This window comes from Zootoca vivipara, chromosome 10, assembly GCF_963506605.1.
Source record: "Zootoca vivipara chromosome 10, rZooViv1.1, whole genome shotgun sequence".
Classification (NCBI taxonomy): domain Eukaryota; kingdom Metazoa; phylum Chordata; class Lepidosauria; order Squamata; family Lacertidae; genus Zootoca; species Zootoca vivipara.
This window is the reverse complement of record NC_083285.1, coordinates 23819061-23838247: the sequence shown is the minus strand read 5'-3', so window position 1 is coordinate 23838247 and position 19187 is coordinate 23819061. Positions and strand designations below refer to the sequence as shown.

Genomic DNA, 19187 nt, shown 5'->3' with positions numbered 1-19187 from the left:
GTATCTGGAAGGGGACACAGTCTCTCTGCCAGGGGAAAGGGTGGTGAACATTTGAGGGGCACGCATAAGGAACCGGGAAGCCCCTTCAGCGCCGGCCAAGAAGGGGGACCCGGCGATCCAATGGTTTCGAGGAGGCTCCATGCCCATCCAATGGCGGAGGGCGCCCCCGCCCAGCTCTTCGCCCCCATCCGCGCTTGCTTTGTTGCCCTTGTCCATCACTCCTTAAGTCTCCTGGACGTAATTAATGAGGCCGGACACACCTTCTCGTCCGCCGCGTCGGATCTCTGCAGAGCGCGAGAGGGACACGTCGATCGCGCACGAAAGAAGCCCCCCCCCCCCAAGGACTAGAAAGTGGGTGCGTGGAATGGGGACACGCGCGGCCCCCTCTACGGATCCCGTCTGAGGTGCCGGCAGGAGGCTGATCGTCAGGGGTGTGTGTGTGTCAAGGCGTCGGATCCGGGCCAGGCTCCCCACTCCTACCGCCTCCCGTTCCCGGCGATGCTTCCCGGCGCCCTGGCTTGGCCCTGCGGCAGCTCGGCGGGCCTGCTCAGCCTGCCCGCCACGCCGGGCTTCGGCAACTTCGGCAAAAGTTTCCTGATCGAGAACTTGCTGCGGGCCGGCGGCGGGGCGGCTCCGCAGCAGGGCCCTGCCGACTTGCCCGCCGCGCCCGTCCCGCTCAAGCTGTGCCCGGCAGCCGCCGCCCAGATCGGCAGTCCCTGGCCCTTCCCCGCTCCGGGCGCCTCGACGGCGGACAGAGAAGGCAGCTTTGCGCCCGCAGCCACAGGTGAGCCAAGCCAGTAGGCGAGCAAGCAGCCGGTCAGGCCTCCCCGCTCCCCAACCCGCTCTCTGCCTAAAGCGATCCCGGCTGCTCAGGATCCCCTTGCTCGATCTTGGGCGAGCGGCAGATCCACGCACTTCCTCCTCCCTCGCTCATTTCAGGTTCTGCGGCTGGAAACGGCGCGCGGGAGCGCAAACCCGGGACTCGAACTTTCGCGTCTTGCTGGCGCAGAAACCGGAGTCCCGCTTGCTCGCTCTCCGCGAAGTGCAAGAGGCTTTCCCGCTCTCGATCCCCGCCGCACGCTCTGCGTCAGCTGCGCGAGAGCGAAAAGCCGCTCCCTGGATCCGAAGCGGATCCGGTTCTCCACTTCGCACTTGTTACGTCTGCGCTCTGAAACGATGTGGAAACCCGACGCCTCAATCGTCTCTTTTTGCCCCCTTCCGTCTTAGAAGATCGATCTCTATCGATCGATCTCTGTTTTATTGATTTCATAAAATTTATACACCGCTTGATAGAATAAGAGATTTATTTTTTTAAAAAAGCAGTTTATTTCCTTGGCTATTTAATCCAACGATTTCAGGGAAACTCTTATTTTTGCAGTAGGAGGGAAGGGGCAATGTGGGGATGGAGGAGAAATTCGGTTTGGTTTGCATTTTAATTTGAACCTATTTAATTTGCATGTATCAAAAGGATAAAGGTAAAGGTAAAGGGACCCCTGACCATTAGGTCCAGTCGTGACCGACTCTGGGGTTGCGCGCTCATCTCGCATTATTGGCCGAGGGAGCCGGCGTATAGCTTCCAGGTCATGTGGCCAGCATGACAAAGCCGCTTCTGGCAAACCAGAGCAGCACATGGAAACACCGTTTACCTTCCCGCTGTAGCGGTTCCTATTTATCTACTTGCATTTTGACATGCTTTCGAACTGCTAGGTTGGCAGGAGCTGGGACCAAGCAACAGGAGCTCACCCCGTCACAGGGATTCGAACCGCCGACCTTCTGATCAGCAAGCCCTAATTTGTACTTCTCCAAATTTTGCAATGCATTTTTTCTAACCAGAAAACACGTACAAAAGTGCATAGATTAGGGGGAAATGTTTATAAAAAGGCATATATTAGTGAAAATAATGTATAATTGCTTGTGAAAATTTGAATATTAAGAGACATGCGCACAGAAAGTCTGATGACTTCTTGAGGGGACTTTCTTTAAGAATTACAAATGGGTGGAGAAATGTTGAGGACTAAACTTTAGAATGGAAATATGAGGAACAGATGGATTTATCCATCTCTAGATGAGTTTGGGGTCCAAATCTGAATTGAATCATGGCAGGGGCAGAGACCTCTTTCTTCTGTAAAATAGATCCAGTTTGTCTATTGTTTGGTGACCTTCATGTGTTCATACTTGGAGCTTCTGTGTCTGCCACCATCTCATCCTGAACTGAACCTGATTCAATGTGTACTGCCTCTACCCTACCTCATGACCCAGTGCTGGTCAGAGGACAGATCTGTGCATGCTACGCAGCTCGCCCTGAGCTAGAAGTTGCAATAGAGAGCGCTTTTCAAGTACCGCTGAAGTAAGATTCACCTGCCAAATGTAGTTGGCTTCTGTACATGAAATTGGAGTGCTGGGTGCTGTTTTGTCCTTTGCCTAAGGCAGCAAAATGTATTGAGCCAGCCCTGGCCTTGAGAGAACCGAACACTTGAAAAATACAAGTAGCGGCGAGTGTGTTTATCCCAAGCTCAAAAAGTTGACAACCCGAGTTTCTTTATTACTGTCATTGGGAGAGAATGCTTTAGAACAAGTGTGAGAACACCTTTCGGAGCCCAGGGATCACAATCCCTTTGGACAGCCACAAGCTAGTGGTGGGAGGGGCCAGAGGCAAAAATGGGCAGAGCAGCAGCCATGAATTTACCATTGTGTGGCAATTTTATTTTTAAAGACAGTCTCGCACCCAGTGGTGGAGCTTCATGCTCCGACACCAGAGGGCGGAGAGCAGGCAGGGGCAGGGCTGGTATGTGTCCCAGGGCGGGGCGTGGTGGGCATCCTGGGGGCATGGATAGTGCTTCCGGGAGCGGAACGCTCCCCCCGCACTCCTCTTCCTTCGCCAGTGCTCCCACCCCTCTTTATTCAACATTCGGACAGGCAAGAGGTATGATAAGAGTTCAAGGACACATTCCAGCCAGGCAAAAACACTCAAGGTGCAAGTTGCCTGAGAAGGTTTGGCATGGCCTGCAGAGAGTTGTAATGGCAACATAGTGGGCCTGGAAGGCTTCACCTAGACCTGAGACTCTGCAAGTCTGCTGCGGAAGTTGTCCTCCACTGAGAGGAATCCAGAGGTAGCTCATTCCATGGCAGGCAACATTTCATAAACGTATTCAGAGGCCCACTTTACACACTGAGAGCTGATATGTCAGGAAGCAACTCTCTGAGTACAACAAACCTGTCTATCTGGGACACTTCCAATGTAATTTCTTCTGCCTGTTCCTGAGCTTAACTTTTCAGAAGTGCCAACCAGAAAGACTTGGAGGCTGTTGTGGTGATAGATAACAATTGAATCCTTGGAATCCTTTGGTGGAGGCGCTTGGAGAACTTGTGTGTGTGTGTGTTTCAATAAGAACAGACTCTCAAGCTTGCAAAAGCCGAAAGGCCCTGTCAGAAGCATCTGTGGAAATGCATGCTCTGCTTCAGGTTCAGTCACTTGGAACTGCGAAATGGCTTTTGGCAGATCTGCTGTGTAATAAATGTCATGGGACTTGCAGCCTGTCTTAGTTGTTGATTCTCATCTATTTCTGCTCTCAAGCCTGCAAGCAATTGGCTTCCATGAGAGTCCGACTGCCAATTAGATGAGAGCAGAATGGGCTCTTTGTGGGCGCAGTTTGGGGGAGCATTTTTTTTAAACACTGCCAAGTCTTACCCTGGGTTTTCCACTGGGTATAGCATACTTTTCAATGGCCGTGGACTTCTTTACTCAGTGCATCAGGAGTAGGGAACACAGTGCCCTCCAGGCTGTTAAATCCCCATCAATCCCAGCTAGCATGGGCAGTGGTCAGGAATCATCGGACTTCTACCGTAGTTCAGCAATATCTGGAGGCAAGTAGCAAAGAAAGCAGGGAGGCCAACAGTAGATGGTGCCAGAGTCAACGATGGGTGGAGGAGGCAACTATTTCTAGGTTTGTTAATGCTCTCGCCCCGGTTGAGTTTTACCAGGTAAGAGCTGAGACTAAGGAGGTGGACACAGATTTCCAGGGCCTGGACTCATTGTAAGTAAGAAGGCAGGCAGGCAGGCAGGCAGGGGCTGGATGAGGGCAGACTGTGGTTGGCTCGGATAGTGTCCCAGTTGCTCCAATGGACCAGCCTCCAACATCTGGAGGGCCACAGGTTCTCCAACTCCTGCTTAAATGAGTTTAAATCCATCCATTCTAACTCTTCACCCCATTAAGGAGGCTAGTTTCCAGGAACCATGTGGCGAACAGCTTTTCTATCCTATGCTCAAGGCCAGGCATAGGCAACCTTGGCTCTCCAGATGTTTTGGAACTACAACTCCCATGATCCCTACCTAACAGGGCCAGAGGTCAAGGACCATGAGAGTTGTAGTTCCAAAACATCTGGAGAGCCAAGGTTGCCTACGCCTGCTCAAGGCTCATCTGTGTGGGATGTATACTATTGGGAGCAGTCAAATACAACATTTCTTGTTTTCCCATGCAAGGCGATGTTGGTCCAGGCAGTCAAAACTTCCTGTTCCTCCTGGGCTGGAGCATCCTTCCTTGCATGTGACTAGAGGTGGGTGTGACCTTACCTGTCCAGGTAACAAAAGGACGAGTCACGCAGCACTCTCTCTCTTTTTCACTTCCTTCTTTGATGGACCTGCTTTTTAGTTAGGAGTGCTCTGCTAGCTCTCAGCTAGCAGAAGCACTGGGACTATTCCCCATATGGGGTAGATCCACATGTACATATTTGTAACTAAGTCTGCTTTCAGGAATCCAACTGTGAACTGATGTGAGTAAACTTCTTTTATTGACTTTAAATAAGATTGTCGTATCTTTATTTTTTTAAAGAGGGATTAAAGGGAACTTACCAGAAATGCACAATTCAATCTTAGACAGACTGATTTGTATAATGTTGCTGTTGTTGTTTAGTCATTTAGTTGTGTCCGACTCTTCATGACCCTATGCACTCCAGGCACTCCTGTCTTCCACTGCCTCCTGCAGTTTGGTCAAACTCATGTTGGTAACTTCGAGAACACTGTCCAACCATCTCGTCCTTTGTTGTCTCCTTCTCCATGTGCCTTCAATCCAGGGCCAGCTCTAGGTAGAGCCCTTGGGGGCGCCAGGGTGCCAGGCTGGTAGGTGGGGTGCTGCGCAGCCGCGCGGAAGCCATGCCGCGCGCTGCGAGGGCGGGGGCGTCAGAGCGATCTCTGCCCCTCAGCGCCAGGGCGCCCGACCTGTTCGAGACTGCCCTGCTTCAATCTTTCCCAACATCAGGGTCTTTCCCAGGGAATCTTCTCTTCTCATGAGGAGGCCATAGTACTGAAGCCTCAGCTTCAGGATCTGTCCTTCCAGTGAGCACTCAGGGCTGATTTCCTTAAGAATGGATAGGTTTGATCTTCTTGCAGTCCATGGGACTCTCATAGTGAAAGGCTTACACTAGCCTGCAACCAGCTATCTGCTGTGCATGTAAGAAAGGGGAATTTAACTCTGCTACATGAAGGAAGTTGCTAGCGGAAGTTAGGAAGGATATTAATAAACAATATATCCTCTCCTGCCACCCTGAACATTCCCACAATCTGCACTTCCATTTGTCTCACGATTTCTAGAAACAGGTCTGAGAGGTTTTTCTTTCCCTGGGAAAACCTGCCATTTAGTGCTGAATTGGAACAGACATCAGTCGGGTTTTCTGCGGATTGACACTTGTCCCAAGGGCAGCAGTGGGATAAAAGAAAATCATCTCATTCCCGTACGTAGAAATCATGGGACGAATGGAAATGTGCATGAGCCCTCAGTGTCCTGAGTCTTGACACTTGGGGTGGGTGGGACAAGTATTGATTCAGGAAGTCCTCCTTCAACATTTGAAAGGTGTGGCAGAAGCAGGCAGGGCCAGGATTGTCCTTAGGATGCCCAAAGGAGATCACAAGGTGGTTCCAATTCACACTGGATATCTCTCGCTGATAACTAATAAAGTTATCTGCCCCAGTTTACCTTCACTATGTGCCCTAACTTTTTATTCCAGGTGCACCTGTGCCAATGTTATTACTTTTATGAAAGTTTAGTTTGAAACAACTGCTGGAGTATTTATTTACTGCCAACGCAGTCAGCCATAATTCCATTATGCTGATCATCACGTTGGTAGCAGGCATTTCCCCAATGGCTTCTACATGCATGGCAAGGGAAGAGGACCAAAAGGGAAACTCAAATCAGCACAACTCAGAGAAGTCACTCTTGGCAAATATCTCATCAGCTGCCTTCCCACACTGGAGCTCAAACAGCTTTTGAAATGTGGTGAATACTGAATACAGTGGGGGAGGATATTTGGAAGAGGCAAGGAAGCACCACTTGTGCTCCTGCAATCAATTCCAACTATTTGGTGCCTCATCCTATAGCATCCTTATTTGGGAGTCGGATGAAGGGAAACACAGTGAGATTCCTGGGCTGGTGCCTGTGAAGCAGCTGAGTGGAGACCCCTTCAATCTGTCTGCAGCGAGCCATTAGCATGCAATGGCTTGCCGTGCAGGTAGGGCAATCGTCCAAAGAAAGGGTTGCACTTCGCAGTGCCATGGAGAACATTTCCTGATCCACGTGGCAAGTCACTGTGCACAAATGACTGGCATGCAAATAGCCTCTTTCATTGGAGCGAACTATTGTTTCTAGGAATTCTGTATTACGGTTGAGATTTAAAATGCGCTCGGTGGGTATTCAAACAACCTGTGGGTGGTTAGATCAACACATTTGCTAACCTACAACGCTGGCATTTTAGAGCCACTAAAATTATTCAGAGTAAATAGTATGGTGACTTAAAACAGCCGTTGCTTAGCTATTCTGCAAAATTAGTTATCAAATGGGAGATAACGTCAGCCAATGCTTCCAGAACTTAGAAGCATTAATGAATCACAGGACTTAACCTAAGCAAGTGTACGATTGACAAAATAACTGCCAGCAAATAAATGTGCATGGATGGTTCATCTGGTTATATTTTTAAGCAACCAATGAGATGAAACAGATTTTGATGAAGTTTCTTGCAAAAGGAGATGGCTTATCATTTCTCAGTGTTTGCATTTAGGCAGAAAAAAAACGCGGCTTCCGTCACAGTGGACGCCTGATGGAATCCACTTTTTACAGAGAAAGCAATGGCGAAACGCTAATTGGCTTTAATAGATTTCTATTGTAGCATTATCTATACTTAAAAGTGTTGTGAATGCCAGCAACATTCATTGGACTCAACCCTGTGTTTGCAGCTCTTCTGAAGCCCTTTTTCTTGAGAGCCCCGCCAGTTTATTCGACGTGCTGCGGTGGGTCCTGTCAACACCCTGCGTCTCCCACTGCTTTTCCAAGTAAGTTTTTATGCTTCATCAGTAATGCTTGAGTTATTCTGTAAACCAAAGCAGCAGGATTTAATGTGCGCTGGGAAGAGGAGAAAAAAAAAACACCTAATTGGTAATGCAATGGCAAAGAGCTCATGCCTCTGTAAAAATCACAGCAATTCCATTCAGAAGGGTTCCAAAGATTTATCAGACTTCAGTACACTGAGTAATTGTGAGAGATTTTAAACCCCATTGAGAGAAAGTGCCAACCAAGGGAGGCATCTGGCTTTCAGAGAATTGGGAAAAGATCCACAATTTGCTTTCAAGGCCTGAATCAATGGTCATTCGTAAATGGGAAACGCAAAAACAAAATGCCAGTCTTTTTATTTATTTATTAAAAAAAACACAAGCCAAAACCTAACTTTTGGGAAACATAAGGATTATGTTTTTGAAAAGAGACATCCTTTCCACATTTTAAACTTGGGGTATTATACCGCCAAATATTTTTAAGTCCCACAGTTATCAGTGGAAGAGTTCTACATATGGTTAAATCTCCCTATTAAAGTTGGTGACGGTGTATGCATAATACTTTTTTAAAAAACCAAAACAAAACATGTTTTCTTTCCTTTTGGCCAAATATGAAAACACACAAACAGGTGCGTATACAAAATTACAAATTACAGATTACAAAGGTAGCAGAGAAATTTAGAAGAAATTTCACACCAAATTAAAGCCGTCATCATTACCATGACTATTTATACTGTTAGGATTCCTGAAAGAGCATGTATCAGCAGATAATAGGGTTTTTGGAGGTGGGGGTGGAGTAAATGGTCATTTGCTCAGTATAAGAGTTTGTTTCACTCATCTGATTGAATCCCATCCCTATTTCAAAGCTATTCAGATTTTGCTGTTTTTGTTAAGCATTTCCAGTGCTTTAGATATGTGCTTCTAGGTAGGTAGTGTTCCATGTGAAAGGGGCTAATCATTAAACTACTTTGGGAATGACTGGGCAGGGGAGCAGGTCTCCTAAAACTCCGAGCACCTTTAGCAAACTACAATTCCCAAAATTATTTCAGGAATGCCATGACTATTTGAAGTGGTATCATAATGCTTCAAATGTATGGTGTGAACATGGCCCATGGTTTTCTGAAACTATTCCCACATGGTAACTGCAAACTAACTTGATCGTACTATTCCGCCCCCCCCCCAGTCTTTTACCTGAAGAGGTACTTTCTATGAGTTTAATTCATTTTATACCACTTCGATGACATAATTTTCAGGCTAGTCCAGTAGATTTAGATCCAGCAAGGTAAAAAGGTAAAGGTAAAGGACCCCTGGATGGTTAAGTCCAGTCAAAGGCGACTATGGGGTGTAGTGCTCATCTTGCTTTTAGACAGAGGGAGCCGGCATTTGTCCACAGACAGCTTTCCGGATCACGTGGCCACCATAACTAAACTGCTTCTGGCGCAATGGAACACCGTGATGGAAGCCAGAAAGCACGGAAACGCCATTTATTTTCTTGCTGCAGCAGCACCTATTTATCTAATTGCACTGGTGTGCTTTTAAACTGCTAGGTTGGCAGGAGCTGGGGCAGAGCAACAGGAGCTCATCCTGTCACGGGGATTCGAACCGCTGACCTTCCGATCAGCAAGCCCAAGAGGCTCAGTGGTTTAGACCGCAGCACCACCTGCGTTCCTACGCTAGTCCAGTAGATTTAGGTAGGATCCCCTTTCTTGACACATCTGTTTAGGTTGCAGATGTTAGGAACCCATCCTCAAAACAACAACAGAAATTATTGTTGATGGTAACTGGAATATCCCAAGGAAGCGATACTGGGGTCAAATGCTCTAAAAAAGAATGAATATAGTGAAAAGAACATCAGAGCCCTGTTGGCTCTAGACCAAAGGCCTATCAGTCAGGAATTTTTTTTCAACTGGAACTTGCCAGAACTCAGTTCCAGCTCCTCCTTCCACCATTGGCATTAAAGGAGAACAAGGGAGGCGTTCATGGTGAGTTCTGGCACCTATTTTTTCTAGAAAAACAGCACTGCTATCTGTACTGTGGGTCTGATTCTTGGAAATGATCTCCCTGTACTTGACAAAGACCTTTCTTTGTTGTTTTAAAGTAAGTTATGCTTTGACTCTGTTTTTTGTTTTGTTTTTAATTTGAACACTGCTCTATTTTGATTGATGGATTACTTTACTGATCACTCTGAAATCTGCTCTGTCACCACCTATGGTGGAAAGCTGCCCTTGAATATTGAAAATGAATCAAATAAGCCAGATAAATCTAAGTTCAACACCCCGATGCCTCCGGGAAGACCCCGAGCAATAATCTAAATGCATGGCGGAAGATATGGCTGCTGGAAGGATCTTCTTGTGCTAGTGACAGATTTCTAGGAGGCGGCTGCCTAGGTGGTTGGGGGGGGTGGTGATGGTAGAAGAGGCTTCTTTATGAATGTTTCAGGAGGCCAGTTGCTAAGTCGAATGATTCTTGACAAGTGAGGCAGTAAATGCTGCCAGTTTAATGAGCTGCAAGTTTCAGAGCCCCTCTTTAGGGAGCTGACACTTTCCCACAGAGCGTTTTACATGGGCCCAGCTACCTCACAATGGGCGACAGCGCCGTGACCAATTGCCACTTTCACTTTACTCATCCACACGCGACCTCACCACCATTTTTCACTGTGCCGATGAACTTTAGGAACCATTTTGGGCTGAAAGGGCCGGGCCAGGGGTCACTTGCCCTTTTGTGTGGCCATAAAGCGGGGTTCTGTGCGCAGATCTTTTCTCCTGTCTCGCATTCCGCGAGGATTTCTGGACACCATTTAAAGCACTTGACTGAAAAAATAAAGCAGTGAATGAAACTGACTTTTATAGACTCATTCTAGCTCATCTTCCCATATAACCCTGTCTACCTGAAAAGGGATTTAGTGAGCTGAGCCGAGTGCATACAGGGACCCACTGAATACACTGGGCCCATTATCAACTGCGGCAATTGTTTATTAACCAGGACTGATACACTACTATTTTGGAAGTGACCTATTAATTGTCCATTTAACTAGAGCGTATTGAATTGCAATGGAAAAAATGGAAACCATGACGAAAGCCTTTACTCGCTCCTTCAAGGTGGTCTCTGCCACAAAGGCAAATGAAGATTGTTCCACACATTAAGGAGACATTTATCACCATATACTAGAATGCAAAGGAGAAGCTTTGCCCCCCAAAAGTATTTGGCACCATATTAGCGTTTGTGTCAACATGGTATTACACCCTTCAAGGGTGGAGTTCAGCTGCCCAGGCCTGCAAGCTTGTTGCAGCTGATTTGTCCTGACAAAACAGTTGTGATCTGTAGGTGAGCTTATTCTTCTGCCTACAGTAGATCGGGGGTGAGGGGTGGGAATCCATAAAGTTCTTTATCACAATGAGGCCATTGCTCAGAATGTAAGATCTGATTTAAACTTGTGGGGTTTTTTTTGTAGTGGTTAGCTCTAACGTGATCAGTCCTATATCTCCTGTTAAAACAGGTTAGATGTTCTGTTTGTTTGAACCAATCTGAACCAATCAGAGATTATAGAAATCTTCTGAGTTATCCAGAGTTTTATAGAAGACTGTGGCCAAATTCAAATAACTTTACTGGGCCAGCATTTTGATCACACACACTTAGGAAAGGGATGTAACTAAATAGTAGAGCAGGGGTCAGCAACCTTTTTCAGCCATGGGCTGGTCCACCATCCCTCAGACCATGTGGTGGGCCGGACTATATTTTGAAAAAAATAATAAAAAAAATGAATGAATTCCTATTCCCAGACCATCCGCGGGCCAGATTGAGAAGGCAATTGGGCCACATCCGGCCCCCGGGCCTTAGGTTGCCTACCCCTGTGGTAGAGCATCTCCCTTTCACTTAGAACATCTGGGTTCAATTGCTGTAGAATGAGATGTAATATTTAAGGACAGATATGTTGCATGGGCTTCATCTGCAGCAGTTTATTGTGCTGCACTAGCATCTCTGAAACAAAGCGGTATGGGAACTCTTTGAAATCTGCCTGCCAAGTAATATGCAGTATTCCCACCCGCCCCGCCCTCAAAAATCTGGCTACTTGGATTAATGACACTAATGTGCGCTGCTCCGTTTTTCTTGCTGCAGGACAGGAAAGTGTTCTGCCTCTTCTAACCCAGGATTCCCGATCCCGGAGAGGCATTTTAAGAAGAGCTGTTTTTTCTGAAGATCAAAGGAAAGCTTTGGAGAAAATGTTCCAGAAGCAGAAATACATCAGCAAAACAGACAGGAAGAAACTGGCCCTCAATCTGGGTCTCAAGGAGTCACAGGTACAGAGAGATTTGGCACCTTGTCAGCTGTGTTCTGAACCTCTGCTCAGTGGCGAAGCTGCATGCTCCACTACCGGGGGGTCGAGAGCAGGCGGGCACATGGCTGATGCCCCCAGGGGGCGTGGTGCGTGCTCCGGGGGTGTGGCACGCATCCCGGGTGTCATGTTTCTGCCTTTCAGTACCCTCAACCTCTTCCCCTATAGCACCACCAGCTCTCCCTCCGGAGGCTACTGGGGCTGCTTGCTCTACCCGGGGAAGGGTCTGGCTATACCTCTATGGCTAGAACAGGGATTTTAAACACTTCTTTAACCGGTATCGCTGCCACCACCCGGGGGGTCCACTTAAAGACCACCGGGACAAAGTATACACGTTCTGCCTGGTAGGGGCAAAGCAGCCTAGGACTGGGTTTAGCAGTGCGACCAGGAAGGACCAAAATCCACAAGAAATCTCTTTTAACTATTTATTATAAAATAGCATAACAAAGTAACATGCAACAGTTCTCAAAACAAAGGGAATACAAAGATAAAACAAGAAAGCATAGCTAACTTACAAGTACAAACTTAGAATAAGGTTGATCCAAGACTGCATCTCTCCATCCGGCAAATTGCAGTCAAGAGCCACGCAGACCTCAGTCTTTCTCAGGCTCTTTGAAGATGAGCAGGACAGCAGTACCTTGCTGGGTCATTTTGCAAGACAAAAGAGGACAAAAGACGACGACCCTCATCTCTAACAGACTTAAATCCCCACAACCCTTGAGGTGTTCCACGTGGGCTTATGGCTCATTATCCAATCTACGTTAGAGTTGAGGTTTGAATAATCCAATCAAAGAACCCACAACCGTTAGTCTTGTCAATCAAATAGAGGCTACACAGATGTCTTGTGTTTACCCATTAATCAACCTACAGGGCAATTAACGCCTTCAGTTCTCAGAGCGCACCGGGCAGTTTCCTCCCTAATTTCTTATCGCACAGGAATGGGAGATTTCACAGCTGCAAGGTTACACGGGATCAAAAGAACCAGAAACCTTTCTCTTTTAGAGTTCAGAAGTTTACTTTCCCAGGCCGTTCTTCCTCTCAAGAACCAAAGTCCCATGAATCTTCGCAGTTCCCATAATGCTCTGCACCTAAATCCATGACACCCCCTTCCCTAACGGAAATTTGGGGTCAAGGCGTCCCACATTTCCGCACACCCCTGTAAGGTAGGACACCCAGCCTGTGAGAATCATAATAAACATAACAGTTACTCAACAGACTGATACAAGCGACTCAGGGCATCCGCCACAACATTCTGCTTTCCAGGGATATGAACCACAGTAAAATTGTAATCCTGCAAAGCCAGACTCCACCGTAACAGTTTCTGATTGGAGTTTTTCATGCGTGATAGCCAACATAAAGGCGAGTGATCAGTCTGCACTTGAAACTCCGCCTTGATCTCTGCCTCAATGCACTGAGCATGGGCTTCACTCACACGATATGGTCGTGAGGCAATGGGAGCAGCAGTACCAGTTTCAAAATGATGTTGGGCCAAATGAGTCCGACCTGGTTTTGTACTGAAAACGGACTCAAAGGGCAACAAAACTTCATATAGTTCCTGAGCCTGTTGGGCGTTCAGTGTATGGGATCTTAAAATATCCTCAAGGGAGCCAGCCTGCTTAAACTCCTGCAGCAGGTCTAAAGGCAAGTGAGACTCCCCTCCATGCCCTCCAGCAATAGCCAAGACCCTCTTGGAGTCAGGTTCACAATACAATTTCATGGAGTTGGCATGATATTGTCGAGGAGATGGATGTAGCTCTGGACATTCTACCACATACCTTACAGAGCTAAGCCTCTCTTTAACCACACCTGGACCACTCCACTTAGGCGACAACTTATGTGGACGTGTGGGTCTCAGTACCAGAACCTTATCTCCCACCTCAAAACATTTTTCCACAGCTTTCACATCATGTGTGCGGGTATACTCTTTACGTGCTTCTTCCAGGTTGGCTTTAGCTTGATCCCAAATCTCAGCCAACGTCTGGGTCAAAGCCTGAAAATGTTCAGCCACAGAGGGTAATTGGAGGCTATCCTCACTCTGGTCCCACTGCTTTCTAAGCATGGACAGAGGGCTGTTCAGCAATCTCCCATAAACCAATTGATTAGGAGCATACCCCAGACTTGCTTGGTAGGAATCATTATACGTAGCTACCACCAGGGGCAAGTCCTGATCCCAGCTAGACGCATGGATCAATGCACATTTCTTTAACATAGAAGTCAGGGTGGACTGCACCCGCTCCACTAATCCATTCATACGATGTTCATACGCCACTGAAGTGTGGTGATGTATTTCCATTAGTTTCAGAACCTGTTGAACCACATCAGACAAAAGATTGGGTCCCAAATCACTCATCAAAACCTGGGGAATCCCCATGGAACAAAAGGCAGTGAACAGAAATTGTACTAGACCTGGGGCTCTGGTATTAGTAAGACTGGCAGCAAAACAATATCTAGTCGCATAATCAACAATCGTGGCTATATATTTTTTCCCCCTGGGGGTCCGAGGCAAAGGACCTACAAAATCTATAGCCCATTTAGCAAAGACTCCCGCTGTTAAGGGAATACTTTGAAGGGTGTGAGGGGGGCTGTCCCGATTGTGCCCCACCCTTTGGCATACATCACAACAGCGTACATACTGTTGGACACTCTGGTACACTTGGGGCCAGTAAAAATATCGGGTAAGGCGTTCCAAAGACTTTTGCACCCCTAAATGCCCAGAAAGCCCTCCTGAGTGTGCCATACTCAAAACCTTTTCCCTCCTGATTCCAGGAACCACAAGCTGCAAAATAGAGTCCCGATCTGTAACCCTTTTAGGCCAATACTGCCTAAACAAAAGTCCTTCTTTGTAGAGGAAGCGGGCCCTCCGCTCCCCCCTGGGAGTGACGCCGGCCGCTTCCCGGCACGACTGCAGTGTAGGGTCTTCTTGCTGCTCCTTCACCAGGCGTGCTGTGTCTCCTAATTCAGCAGTCTCAAGTTCCTCCTCAGCCGAGGAGCAAGGGAGGGGGGAATTCCCCCTCTCCACGTTGGATGGTGCTGAAACGGCTGTTGCAGAAGAAAGAGGCACAATATCCCGCCCCCCTTCTTCCCCCTCAAGGCTTGGTTTTTCCAAGCTTCCCATGGCAAAACAATCCCCGCCCTCCATTGGCACGTAAATCCCCACTGGAGAAGGTGTCTCCTCCTCCTCCTCCTTCCAGGTTGCTCCAATGGGCGGATCAGCTGCAGGGTCGCTGGAAAACTGTCGATGCTTGTGAGCCAGGAAGGCAAGATCATTGCCCACCAGGGCTGCAACATGGCAATCCTGAGGCTCATGTAGAATGACTAGCTGATTTCCTGAGTAGCCTTGGTACTCCACTTCAACAATAGCCGTTGGGCGGTAGATAGACTCAGTCCCAAACGGAGTGATTTTCAAAGGCTGGGGCTGCACCTGCCCTGGGCGTACTAAGCCTTTAGATACGCTGGTAACATCCGCACCTGTGTCCCGATAGGAACTAACTCTGATATTATTTATCCGGATGGGAGCCATGAAATGCTTCTTAGCCCATTCAGCTGAAGTCTCAGGTGGACTTGGCGCTGGGGATCCACTGGATCTCGCTGCTTGAGGGGCCGCTGCCGCCGGCGGGGGTGTTGGGGCTGCTCCCTGGGGCCGTTCCATCCCTCTCCCCCTTCCCAGCTCAGGGCCACGCTCCTCCGCTCTTTCCTGGATTCCTGCACGCCGGATCTCCTCATCCCAATCCTCTCCCGGCTGCGCGATTTGGCGCACCGCTGGGGTTGACGTAGCAATTGGGGACCGTCTAGCTGACTGCAACGGACACTGGGCTTTGATGTGACCTTTTCCGTGACAGAGGAAGCACAGACCCGAAGAGGGGGCCACCTTCTCCTTCCCTCTGCCTGGAGATGCTCCCCTTTTTCCAAATGCAGGTTTAGAATCGGCAGGCTTTAGTTGCGCTGTAGCTTTAAGAGCCATGCCTGAGCTAGCTGGCCCGGGTGAGCCCGTCCGGGTCCCGCCCCCTCCCATCGGCGGCTTCTGAGCCATGTGCGCCCGATGAGAACGGAATTCCTCCGCCAATCTAGCCGATTCCTGCAGGTTTTGAGGGTGCCTATCCGCAACCAAACTTGCAATCTCAGATGGCAAACTTCTCTGGAATTGTTCTAAAAGCACCAGTTGTCTCAGTTGTTCAAAAGTCTGCACTTTCTCAGCCGCTAACCACAGCCCAAAGTTTTGTTCTAATTTCGCAGCGAATAACTGGAATTTCTCCTGCGGCGGCACTTTAACAGCCTTCCTAAACGCCTGCTGATAATGCTGAGAGTCCAACGAAAACCTTTGTTCGACCAATTGCTTATATGTTTCATAACTAAACATCTGCTCTCGTGAGAGCGTCCCCATCAGCTCTTGAAGAGGTCCTTTCACAAGGGACCTGAGGATCGGCATATAGTACCGATATGGAACTGCCATTTCCTCACACGTGGTCTCAAACAGGGTTAAATAGGATAGGACATCCATATTTGGGTCGTGAGTCGGGAAATATTTGAGATTAATGTCCTGGAGACTCAGTTCCCTCTGTCTAGGCACTGCAGCTCTTTGCCAATCACCGTAATACTCTAGAGCAGGAAGAGAGCTGGGGCCTCTTGCTTGTCTGCGCTGAAGTTCTGCTTGGGCAAATCGTAAAGCTTCAGCCCGGGGCATCCTCTCTCTTTCATATGCAGGGGGGGGGCCGCCTCCGCAGTTCCCAAGAATCTTCCAAAGGTTTAACCCCTTGGGGACTGGCTGCTCTAGTTTCCCCACCCGCATAGTGTCTTTCCCTCAGTCTCACACCTTCCATAAATCTCTTAGGCAAAGTTTGATACTCACTTTCCGCCACATATGCCCTCCGGCTCTCAGAAACGCCTTGCGCCTCAAACTCTGGATCTTCTCTTTCGGCGTATGGATAATCTTCCCGGAGCCGAGTCCTCAGTTCCTGATATCCACATCTCTCAGGGCTGGCCGCCGGCATCCCGCTCGTGCGCTGACCCATCTGCTCTGGTCTTTGTTGTGCGTATGGATCCCCCTGGACGTCCTCACGGGCCCATTCTACTCTGCGTGGGGGTGGGGAAGTCATCTCCCGGGATCTCACCACAACCTCTCCGGCAACTGGTCTAGGGTACGGTGCAACTGGTACTTGTTCCACCTCCCGCTGCCGCTGCAAAGGTGACGTTTCTCTCTCCGCTGTCGGTGAGGCGCGCACACTTAGCCTATCCTGGCTTCCCAGCCCCGCCTCCTCCAGCTGCTGTGTCCACCTTTGATGTGCAGACCGAGGGCTCCTGAACGCTTCCGCGTGCTCCCTCTCGGCTTCTCTGGCTAACTCCTCAGCCCCTCTTAAAGGAGAATACACTCCTGGAACCGGTTGCCTTGGCATAGACCGATCATCTGGTTCCGCAAAACGATACGAAGGGTGGGTGCTGCGTTCCTGCTGCCACTCCTCCGAAGCTTGTAAGATCTCACTAGGCAAGCCTGCTGCCATTGTCCTGACTCACTAGCAAAATAAAAACGCTTGTACCCCTTTTTTGAGAACTGGATTATAACCAAAGGATTTTGTCCACTTTCTGGTCACAAAGTCGCATCCCACACCGCTGCCACCATGTCATGTTTCTGCCTTTCAGTACCCTCAACCTCTTCCCCTATAGCACCACCAGCTCTCCCTCCGGAGGCTACTGGGGCTGCTTGCTCTACCCGGGGAAGGGTCTGGCTATACCTCTATGGCTAGAACAGGGATTTTAAACACTTCTTTAACCGGTATCGCTGCCACCACCCGGGGGGTCCACTTAAAGACCACCGGGACAAAGTATACACGTTCTGCCTGGTAGGGGCAAAGCAGCCTAGGACTGGGTTTAGCAGTGCGACCAGGAAGGACCAAAATCCACAAGAAATCTCTTTTAACTATTTATTATAAAATAGCATAACAAAGTAACATGCAACAGTTCTCAAAACAAAGGGAATACAAAGATAAAACAAGAAAGCATAGCTAACTTACAAGTACAAACTTAGAATAAGGTTGATCCAAGACTGCATCTCTCCATCCGGCAAATTGCAGTCAAGAGCCACGCAGACCTCAGTCTTTCTCAGGCTCTTTGAAGATGAGCAGGACAGCAGTACCTTGCTGGGTCATTTTGCAAGACAAAAGAGGACAAAAGACGACGACCCTCATCTCTAACAGACTTAAATCCCCACAACCCTTGAGGTGTTCCACGTGGGCTTATGGCTCATTATCCAATCTACGTTAGAGTTGAGGTTTGAATAATCCAATCAAAGAACCCACAACCGTTAGTCTTGTCAATCAAATAGAGGCTACACAGATGTCTTGTGTTTACCCATTAATCAACCTACAGGGCAATTAACGCCTTCAGTTCTCAGAGCGCACCGGGCAGTTTCCTCCCTAATTTCTTATCGCACAGGAATGGGAGATTTCACAGCTGCAAGGTTACACGGGATCAAAAGAACCAGAAACCTTTCTCTTTTAGAGTTCAGAAGTTTACTTTCCCAGGCCGTTCTTCCTCTCAAGAACCAAAGTCCCATGAATCTTCGCAGTTCCCATAATGCTCTGCACCTAAATCCATGACACCGGGGGCATAGAACACTGCCCACAAGGGTGTGGCGTGTCACCCGCAGGGGCATGGTGCGCGTTCTGGGGGCATGATGAGCCGTCTGTGGGGGTGTGGCGCCCGGCACGCTTGCAGGGGTGCGCACGGCATGTGTCCGGGGGTGGCCCCCACTGCGATGGCACCCTGCTGGAATAGTGGCGCCGGGGGTGGTCCGCTCCCTCCGCACTCCCGTTCCTCTGCCAGTGACTGCTCTGTTCCTTGTTTGAGCAGAAGTATAACAGGGAGAGGATTGAAAAACTTAGGATGCATATGGTAGGTGGAATTGTCTTAAGAAACCAACAATAATGGTGTTAAATTACCCCACCAACAGGTCAAAATCTGGTTCCAAAATCGAAGGATGAAATGGCGAAACTCCAAAGAAAAAGAAGTGCTGTCAAACAGGGGCCTGCCCGAGGAAGAGACTTACCTTTCCAAACCTTTGAATTTTACCTCCTCGCCATGTCCTGTTTGGGAAATAGCTCAACAGCAGTCAGGTCCAAGATGGCAGAGCCTCCCAGAACATTCAGAGAGACAGAACGGCAGAAGCGGCTTGCAGATACCTACAAAAGCAAACTCCTCTCCTGATACATTACATTTGTATCGAGAACAAGACAGCACAGAGAAGGACGTTGTATCATATGGGGGGGGGACTGATGAAGCAAAATGATAACTGACCATTGATTGAGGATGATCCCTCCCACAAGACTAACTGTATTTTATATGGACACTGAATTAGTTTCTGTATTCCGCCATTCACTAAAACAAAAATGTAACACGTTCATGTTGGCAAAAAACTAATGCTGTAAGAAAGATTCCCTAGTCAGTCTTCTTCCCTCATATGTGCCTTCTGACCTTGAACAGTACTTGTAAGTGAAGTAGGATGGAACTGATGGTAAGTGAACTTTAAAGGTTGAATGTGAAGTTCAG

The 19187-nt window shown here is 48.4% G+C and overlaps 2 protein-coding genes across 2 annotated transcripts; one reads left to right on the top strand and one right to left on the bottom strand.

The window, feature by feature from the left end:
- The first annotated feature begins 498 nt into the window (after positions 1 to 498).
- On the top strand, positions 499 to 19187 carry DBX2 (developing brain homeobox 2). Its single transcript, XM_035127708.2, has 4 exons — positions 499 to 784; positions 7223 to 7318; positions 11432 to 11613; positions 18592 to 19187. Exons 1-4 carry the CDS (start codon positions 499 to 501, stop codon positions 18925 to 18927), a joined length of 900 nt encoding a protein of 299 aa, XP_034983599.2. The 3' UTR covers positions 18928 to 19187.
- LOC132592754 (uncharacterized) lies at positions 12164 to 18234 on the bottom strand. The gene has a single exon (XM_060279622.1). It carries the CDS (start codon positions 16432 to 16434, stop codon positions 12853 to 12855), a length of 3582 nt encoding a protein of 1193 aa, XP_060135605.1. The 5' UTR covers positions 16435 to 18234; the 3' UTR covers positions 12164 to 12852.

Bases quoted from the DNA above. Each gene is read 5' to 3' on its own strand.
- LOC132592754 (XM_060279622.1), bottom strand. From the start codon at position 16,434: ATGCGGGTGGGGAAACTAGAGCAGCCAGTCCCCAAGGGGTTAAACCTT.
- DBX2 (XM_035127708.2), top strand. From the start codon at position 499: ATGCTTCCCGGCGCCCTGGCTTGGCCCTGCGGCAGCTCGGCGGGCCTG. The intron at 7,319-11,431 runs GTAAGTTTTTAT...TTCTTGCTGCAG, and splicing joins GTCTCCCACTGCTTTTCCAA to GACAGGAAAGTGTTCTGCCT. The intron at 11,614-18,591 runs GTACAGAGAGAT...CCCCACCAACAG, and splicing joins TGGGTCTCAAGGAGTCACAG to GTCAAAATCTGGTTCCAAAA.